Source organism: Sinocyclocheilus anshuiensis, unplaced genomic scaffold (assembly GCF_001515605.1).
Source record: "Sinocyclocheilus anshuiensis isolate Anshui unplaced genomic scaffold, SAMN03320099.WGS_v1.1 scaffold297, whole genome shotgun sequence".
In the NCBI taxonomy this organism is placed as follows: Eukaryota; Metazoa; Chordata; class Actinopteri; order Cypriniformes; family Cyprinidae; genus Sinocyclocheilus; species Sinocyclocheilus anshuiensis.
In genome coordinates, this window is record NW_015536479.1 from 1,101,240 (window position 1) to 1,110,758 (window position 9,519).

A 9,519-nucleotide genomic window follows, 5' to 3' on the forward strand; every position below is an offset into this window, starting at 1 on the left:
TTTGCAAAAATTGATAACTCTTTTTAAAAAAAAACTTTTTTTTTTTTCAGAAATCAAGTTTTTTTTATTGCGCATTCCAAGTAATATCAATCAAACTGCAGTTGGGTTGTTTTGATTAAGTAATAATAACTTAAACAAACACAGGTAATTTACAAAATTAAAGTTCAAGTATGTTTTTTTTTTACATATTAAAAGTTTGTTTTATAGCAAAAGCAGATCACTCCAAAAGTAGTTTTTTTGGCAAAAGCAGATAACTCCACATTTCATGTTTTAGAGTTAAAAAAAAGAAAACACTTGTTTAATCTTTGTAATCTCCTCAGATGACAATGTAGATGCCTGACAAACGTTGTTGTTGTTGTGATCATAAACTGTATGGATGTGATTACACGCAATACACGGAGCTTTTCCCTCACCATTGTAACGCGCTGCTTTTGCAAGGTTCCGTGAAAACGTTTCAGCTTTTATTTTCCTTTTTCGCCCTGAAGAAAATAGCTTTTATTTTCCTTGTTCGCCCTGAAGAAGATATCACAGGTTCGTGAAGTTCGTCGAAATTATCCATCCTCCATCACTTTAAGTCAGCTTTGACGAAACTCCTCTCAGCTAGCACGTCTTTTGTGAAAGTAGCCTTGTCACCTGACCTGAATACAGCGCGCTGATTCGCTAAACTGGACTTATCGGCTTCTGTTCAAAAACAACAAGGGCGCTTGTCGGCTTCTGCAGTAAAACGTGAACTCGCGATGCCTTGAAAGTGGACAAAACCAGCTTTTTTTGACAAAACGTGTTTAGGGTTCAGAGCGCGCTATATGTGGAGAATAATGCACGGCTATCAGCTCTTTTTTTTTTTAAAGTGGCGTTTATCGGTTTTTGCAAATGAACTCTTCATTTATTTTTAACACTTGAAGTAGACATTCGATACAAGCAAAGACACTCTTTTTCACAGGGTAGTCCTTGGTTGAAGTCAGATGAAAACTTGGCAGAGTAAATGAATAGTTCAACCAAAAATTATGTTTATTAAATTCATTAGCAAAATGCCATCTCAAACCACAAAAAGAGAGCTTTAGCACACTTCCCAAGCTGTTCTTCTTCACACAATGACAGCATACGGACAGTGGCTGCAGAAAACACCATAAAAGTGAACCACACCAATGAAGCAGGTGCTTTTGAGCAACCTACAGAAATTAAAAATGAGAAATCGGTCACCCTATGGTCTTGTGGACTTTACAGTCATATGCATACTGCGGCCATTGTAAGTACACATGACGTGACTGTGAGCCATTTAGGACAGAGCCTTTGACTCAGCTGTATTCTGCTAACTCCACTCCTATCAGTACTGCATACATACCTACAGAATGTAATGTAGGTATTGACAATCGGCCATAGAGACACACAGGCACCACACAGACAGTGATCACACACTCAGCAGGGACCATAAAGGGCAGACAGGGATCAAACACCCCCCACAGGGTCCAAACATGGCCACCTCTTTACAGATCAGACCGCATCAGATCACATAAATCCATTGCTAGTCAATGATAGCATAGAGATCAGAGATCAGTACACTCTCTTAAAGTCAGATGAGGCCCTCAAAAAGTCCCAAAGCAGTCTGAAGAAATCCAAGCGACTCTCACCTGGAAGCGGAGGATGATGGTCCAGATGAGGCCGAGAGTGAGGCGGTGGTTCCCATCAACTATATCATGAGAACCAACATTTTCTAGATGAACCCTCTGTTCTTTGAGGAACTGAAGAGCCTTATCCACATTCTCCAAACAGTGAATCCTCATCCTGCCTCTCGTGGGCCGAGGCTTGAAACAAAAACATATTAAAACAAGAATGTGTCACAAACATGTGGGCTCGAAACTTCCTGAATTCAACCTTTGAAAGACAATTAATAAAGCAGAGCATGGAAGCTGAATCAGGGATATTGTCACTAATTAAAACTAAAACTATTACAAATAAACATTTTAGTTAAATGAATAAAAGCTGAAATAAAATACAATATAAATATTTGATGAAAAACTTAACCTAAACAAAATCAAGATATGTTGCCATGAAAACTAAATGAAATCTGTTATATAAAAATATTTAAAAGCCAATTCAAAATAATAATAATAGTAAATAATATTAAAATAACACTTCAAATCTTATCAAATCTTAGTGCAAGATATTAAAAGAAAAACTTTTTTTTTTAATTTATGAAGTGTCAACAAAATGTTGAGTATTTTTAAGATGCTGCTGTGTGTTGCTAGGTTTCTGGATGGTTGTTTACTGGTCAAGCAGGCAAAAATATTAGGTAAATTCCTATAGAAAAGGGAGAGCAAACCTCTCCTCATTGAATCCAGTATCATTCGAGTTGGGCTCAACCAAAATAGAACAGTAAAAGTACACGTGATACTAGCAAACAACGCTAATAATTAGTGATGCACCGTAATTCTGGCTACCAAAAATATTTCAACGAAACAGCTAAATAAATAAAAAAAGTTTTGGTTTTAGCTTTGGAGGGCAAAAATCATAGACCGAAACTGTACTCCATAATGCAATATAAGTTGCTTTGGAAAAAAGCATCTGGCAAATGCATAAATGTAAAACCTTTGGATGGAAAAAGGTTGTTCAGGTGGTGTTTTCTGAGGAAACGGAGAACTCACCAGCAGCTCTCCTGACAGCACCTCCAGCAGTCTGATGAGCATGTATCCGTCTCTCAGGTCATTATACAGGTCAGAGATACGGCAGGACACACGGGCCAAGTGAGAGTTTACCCACTTAGTAAAGGTTTTCTTCTGGACTGCGTCCCTCTCATCTGGTAGAAAGAGAGTCAAACAACAATGCATATATTTTAGTGGTGTCAAAATTAGCGCGTTAACGCAGGCGATTCATTTTTTCAGTTTAACGCGTTAAAAATGTTTAATGCAATTAACACAGGGGCGGGGCTAGGGTTGGCCACCCCACTCACAACTGCTGCTTCTGTCACGTTTTCTCTTGACAAGTGCATTTATTCAGTCGCAGAACGGGAGACGTTTCAGGCACCGGCGCATGCTGTAGCCTGTATCCTTTCATATCAAAGCGCGAAATAAACTACGTGCATGCAATGTCGTGGTCAGTCAAGTCATGACGTTACCAAAAAGGCGATTAAAGCTGCCTTAAAACTGTGCATGCATATAATATATTTTATGAGTCACATTTAAGAAGATGTCTCTGAAATGGTTTTCAAAACTGTCCTGGAGCAGCCTAGCACTGTCTCACTCATCTAACACACCCGATTTAACTCGTCAGCTCATTAATAGAGACTTTAAGAGCTGAAGTGGGTCAGAAAAGGTAAAAAGAGTTGAGAGAAAATATAATGCGTGTCAGATCCGCGTCACATTCAGCAGCGGCAGCTCTTAAAGAAATAGCAGCCAAAACAACCTAATAACCAGCTGCTGTGATGTCTATTAATCAAAGGACAAAGAAAAAAAGAGGAAAAAATAACTTTTATAGCTTTAAGGATTCATCTATATTTAATATAGAATTTAGTGTTTGATAACTTCAATTTCAATTTCTGTATATTTCTGCTGAAGGGCACACAGGTAAATATGACATTTATTATAATGGGTTTATGTGAAGATTCCTTTAAGTTCACTTAAATTAGAAGTTATTTTTAAAAGTCTAATAAATGTTAAAATTGATAGCTCTCAATTATACTGTAATGTTGAATGGCTATAGTCAATGGTTAAATATTGGGGGGGGCAATTTTATAGAGAAATCAGTAATGGTATCATTGATACTGGTCTTCAGTCATAAAAAAAGATGCCATTAAACAAATATTAAAAAAATATACTGTCTTTATGTTGTTTGTACATTAATTTGAAGATTGAGTGTGAAATTATTGCAATATAAAAGTATATTTAAAAACTTTAATGTAAGGTGGGATTAATAGCGATCAATTTCAGAAAAATGTGCGATTAATTCGTACATTTTTTTTAAACGATTGACAGCAGTAATATATTTATATAAAGGATACACAATATCGGTACCATATCGGTTGTCCGATATACTCTCTATTTACCTGTGGCTCAGTGGTAGAGCATTGCGTTAGCAGCGCAAAAGGTCGTGGGTTCGATTCCCAGGGAACACACATACTGGTAAAAAATGTATAGCCTGAATGCACTGTAAGTCACTTTTAAGCGTCTGCTAAATGCATAAATTATTAAATTATTAATTATTCATGTTAATCTTAAAAAAACACCAGCTTAATAATGCTCTTAAATGTAATCTTTAGCAAATCTCAGAATTAATATTTATTTTGCATACTGTACATTATAATGTTGATTTGCCTAAATCCATTAAACAATTGTTTTTAATTTTAGTGTTTTCTTTTCGACAAAGTGTTACAGAATTTTTATTTTAGCCATTTATTATTTCTCATCCATAACAAGAATATGGGTGTAGAAGAATATTGTATTCTTATTATATACACTACCGTTCAAGTTTGGGGTTGGTTTTCTAATATTTTTGAAAGAAGTCTCTTATGCTCACAAAGGATGCATTCATTTAATCAAAAATACGGTAAAAACAGTCATATTTAGAAATATTTTTTACAATTTAAAATAAGTGTTTTCTATTTTAATATATTTTAAAATGTAATTTATTCCTGTGATGCAACGCTGAATTTTCAGCATCATTGCTGCAGTCTTCAGTGTCACATTATCCTTCTTATTATTGTCAAAGATGAAAGCAGTTTTAGCTGATTCATATTTTTGTGGAAACCAAGATATATTCTTTCAGGATTTTTTGATTAATAGAAAGAACAGCATTTGTAAAATAAATGTCATTTTTGAGCAATTTAGTGCATCATTGCTGAATAAAAATATTAATTTCTTTAAGAAAAAAAAACTAAAACTACTTGACCCCAAACTTCTTAAAGTTAGTGTATATATATGCTCAAAATATACTATAGACACACACAACCACAGATCTAGCAGATCCTCTACTCACCTGCTAGTGCTTTGATGCGAGAGCACTCAAATAGTTTGGCACTGGTGGTCTCTGTTTCCCAGAATCCTGTGCTTGCAGGCCTGTTGTTGTTGTTGAGCTGTCTCTGGGCCTCAGCATTGTCCAGGTCTGTTGAGGCACTGGCCATCGCGCCTGCTTCCTCAAGCAGCCCTGCATACAGTGCAGTAAAAGTCAGTTTCCACAGTACCACCCAAACACAAACCTAATAGAATCCATATCACTATCCATAAAAGGCACACAAACACAGACTTACATGCAGATATGGATTTCAGATACAATTTACAGTAGATACAGACAAGGTACTTTCAGAAAAATGAATAAGAGAAATGGCAACTCAACTTGGCCAAATGCATTTCTGACATTTGGTCTTTTTGTTTGCTGTCAGATTTACGGCTGATTTGACATATGTTGCGGAAATGTAATTTTGGCATGCAGTTTCAGTCTTGTCTTATTGAAGTAGAAAGAAGCTGTTCTAGCATGACTAGGAAGTAGCTGCCAAGGGGGTGTTATCAAGATGAACTAACTTGTCTTAAAGGGACAGTTCACCTAAAAATGAAAATTCTGTCACCATTTAATCACCATCATGTCATTCCAAACCCATAAGACTTTTCAACAAATGTTCATTGGGAAAAAGTGTGTTTGACAACATTTCTGCTAATATTACATTGCTTTTGCATATGTCAGACTTTCAAAGTGAAATTTTACGTTCAGTTTTATTTGAAGCAGTCAGATGAACGTGAATCTGGCAGCGGTTTGTTATGTTGGTTCTTGTACGTATCACAGCAATTTGGAAATTAAAAGTATGGTGAGTGGTGCTGAAAATGTCACCTACACTAAACACTTCCCTAAAACGAACCGATTATGTTAACAAAATCAAATGTGACGCTTGCACCCATGCCGTTTTAGCTTATTTCTACAAGTGTTTGACCTTTAATTTTGAAGCTTACTTGTGATTCATGCTTCACAGGACTTGTACCTAAATGCTATCAATGCTGCACCAGGTGTGCTACCGAGCAAGTTTACTGTCAGAAAAGTCATACATATGGAGCTGGTTATGTAATGCAAACATCAAAACGTATTAGTTTTAGGGCTGTCATCGTTAACGCATGCGATTAATTTAACAATCCATAACGCGTTAAAATAATTTAACGCAATTAACGCAAATTACTATAGCACAATTTCTATTCTAACCCTTTAACTCAATTTTGCTTCTCTGCTTGCGATTAGATCATTTTAAGCTGCTAAATTCCGGGAAAGTTTTCAGTCCAATGATCCAGTAAGCGAATGTATTCAAACAATCCGTCCAAAACAGCGCTAATATAAAGGAAACCAGGCTGATTACATCAGAGATTGCAGAGAGAACAGAGACTCACGTCGCGTTTTAAGTGAATTATTCATTCCAGTGTTTCACTTTAAAACAGGAGCTCTGTCATATTCTGTGATTGTCTCTGAAGAGCGCGAGCCCTCACACGTCACACGCGCTGTGTGAAGTACAGACTGAACGGATTGTCAACACATCCCATCGCTGTATGGCCAGATGAGACGCAAACTACATTTTCTCGACTGGATAACCAGTCTCGCTAGTAAAGTTTTGATGGATGAAGACTGCAATCAAGGTACATACTATAAAATTCTGATTTTTTTTCTTTCATATGTGCTTATATGCGGGCTCCTTATATCGTTTGGTTCTTTGGTGTCCTTTTGGAGTTTCTAAGTGTCCTTTTTTGGAAAGATATCTAAATTTATCTTGAAAAAAGCTGGCAGAAAATATAGATTTTTGAGAATCACCCTTCAATCTTTTGGTTTACTTTGCTGGATATAGCAAATGATGACAAAATAAACATTTGAAACAAGATAAATGGTCTATGCTTAATTTCATGAAGTGTGCGATTAATCGCGATTAATCACAGAAAAAGGATGTGATTAATTAGATTTTAAATTTTAATCGATTGACAGCCCTAATTAGTTTATAAATGTTAAATGTTTTTTATTTAAAAAAAAAAAAAAGTTGTTTTAGAAAAGTTAGAAAGTTGTTTTTGAAGTTGTTTTGCTGCCTCTATTTAATCTGGAAACTGCTCTGAATTGTGCGTATAGGTGCATCTTTGGAGTTTTAAAAAAATGTAGGTAGAGGCGTGTTTTTTTTCCCAATAAGCCGGGGTTGACTTTTCTTTATCTTTGAAACACAAATGAAGATCATTTTCAAATCTGAGAGATTTTTGTTCCACCATTTCAAGCCTTGTTCCACCAAGTCTTGGACGCTTCAAAAAGTTAATAACGATATCATAAAGCTAATCCATATGAATCGAGCTGTGCAATCAATGTGAATAATATGTGAATAAAAGGCTAAATTAAATCTGTTCATCACATAAAGCAATCGTGTCCCTTCACAAAGATTGGATTTTACCACTCAATTCATGTGGATTCATTTTACTGACCCTTTAAAGTGACGTTGCGCACATAAAGCTACACAGAGTACAAGTTTGTATGTTACAGACAGGGTTTCTCTCTAATATGACTAATTGTCACATCTAGTGCAATTTACAGTCACACACAAAAATATCTAATGTCTTAATCAATTTAATATGAAGAAAAATGTTCCTTTGTGTTTATTTTAGCCACTTCAAGTAGCATTGCGGTGGTGTGCAATGACTGATGGGTATATTTACCATTTTCACTTTCTGTGAAGATATACTGTACACTTATCTTTAGTGTCTTTGAGACTAAGCCTAGATGCTGTCTACAACTAATGGCTTAATACCCTGTGATGTCTACTTTGCAAGGCACTGTGAAGTGATTGGAACACAGCCATGGCTCTAATGTAAACTAATGTAAGGCCTATTTGTGCAGTGCAAGGTAGCTTAACAGGTGTTTTGCGTCACAGTTATTAGCCTACTATGTTATCTAAAGTAGCTCAGAAACGCTGCATTGGCTATTCAGCATCCAGGACCGGAACGATTTGTTTTATGGGTAAGATATTCCTGTGAAACCACAACAAATAACTGTCCCATTTCCCCTCAAGCTGATGTACAGTAGCTTCATGAGAGGGTGACGTCAAGTGACCTTTTTACAGGAATACAGAACAACTGGGTCAATTCACCTACCCATGTAAGAGAGAGCACCCCCTCTGAATTTAGTATGAATGAATTTCTAATAGATTTAGGAGGCTAATCCTTCACCCCATCCCCCTTCCAGAAGTCTTTCCACTGTCTGCCAGTGAACAACCAGACCATCATTGGTGTGCTGTGTGTCATATGTGCTGTTCCACAAATTTCCATCCATACAGTCACTGTTCTCATGGTTATAAACAAACACAGAGAGTCTTTGACAGGTGTGATCTGCTCTTTCTCCTCACACATTCATTGAGATTTCAGTCATTATTGTACTGAGAGTATGCAGCACACAAATGCAGAGCGTTCCCCTCCCCCAGTACTCATAAACCCAAAATCTCAACAGCACCATCCCCCCATAATAACACACACACACAAACACACACACACACACACACACCATGGTTTTGGACATCCTGACCAATATTCCAAATGGCACATCAAGAGATAGAAAGAGATACGCTGAATTTATGTTTTGTATGACAGATTTATGCCATTCATTCTTATTTCAAATATATATTTGCATTAAATACATCTTCATATTTCACTTTGTACATATATATATATACTTGTACTAATGTGTGTGTGTGTGCGCATGTGTGTATATTAAAAAATGTATATTTAGTTGGTATTTTAAATGGCATGTCAAGAGATATGCTGAATTTGTTTTGTGCGACAGATTTATGTCATTCTTATTCTTAATTAGAATATATATTTGCATTATATACATTTTCAAATTTCACTTGTACATTCATATTTCTATACATTTTTGCTTTTATGAAGTGCCAAACAGGAAATCTTAATAAATAAAATCTTAATATTTAAATGTAAATTTTAAATATACGGAAGTAAATCAGAATATATTTTTATAAATCTGAATATATACATGTAAATCAGAATATAAAGATACAAATCTTAATATATAAATGTAAATCCTGAATATGTAGAAATAAATCTGAATATATAATTATAAGTCTGAATATATAAATGTAAAATGTGAATATTATAATTCTGAATATATAAATATAAATTGCAATATATAGATATATTCAGGGTGACAACAATATATTCAGGCTTACAACTATTATATATATATATATATATATATATACATTGTGATTTACATTTATACATTTCAATTTAAAAATATATATTTTGATTTACTTCGATATTATATATATATAATACACTGTAAAAAAAGTCCCTTAAAAAATGCCAAATGACTGGCTGCCAAACCAAAACCACAAAGACTATGAGCTGTTCAACACAAGCTCATAAGTGTGATCTCTGGTGAGAAATCAGGGAGCTTGGTCTAATTCGTCTTAGTTGGTGTTCCACAATCTCTTCCTTTATTTGCAGCCTCATTTGATAAAGTGTGGGATTGCGGAGAATCAAGAATATCAGAGAGAAACCCTGTCTGTAACAT

The 9,519-nt window shown here is 35.3% G+C and overlaps 1 protein-coding gene across 1 annotated transcript in view; it reads right to left on the reverse strand.

Moving 5' to 3' along the window:
• Positions 1-5,135, reverse strand: part of LOC107672319 (spectrin beta chain, non-erythrocytic 4-like) — a 72,744-nt gene extending 67,609 nt beyond the window's left edge. The window contains exons 1-3 of the mRNA XM_016465499.1: positions 4,969-5,135; positions 2,643-2,794; positions 1,629-1,802 (exon numbers count right to left, since the gene is read on the reverse strand). Of these exons, the coding sequence (XP_016320985.1) occupies positions 1,629-1,802; positions 2,643-2,794; positions 4,969-5,113 (471 nt within the window). The 5' untranslated portion in view covers positions 5,114-5,135. The remainder of the gene's footprint in view (positions 1-1,628; positions 1,803-2,642; positions 2,795-4,968) is intronic.
• Positions 5,136-9,519: the final 4,384 nt, after the last annotated feature.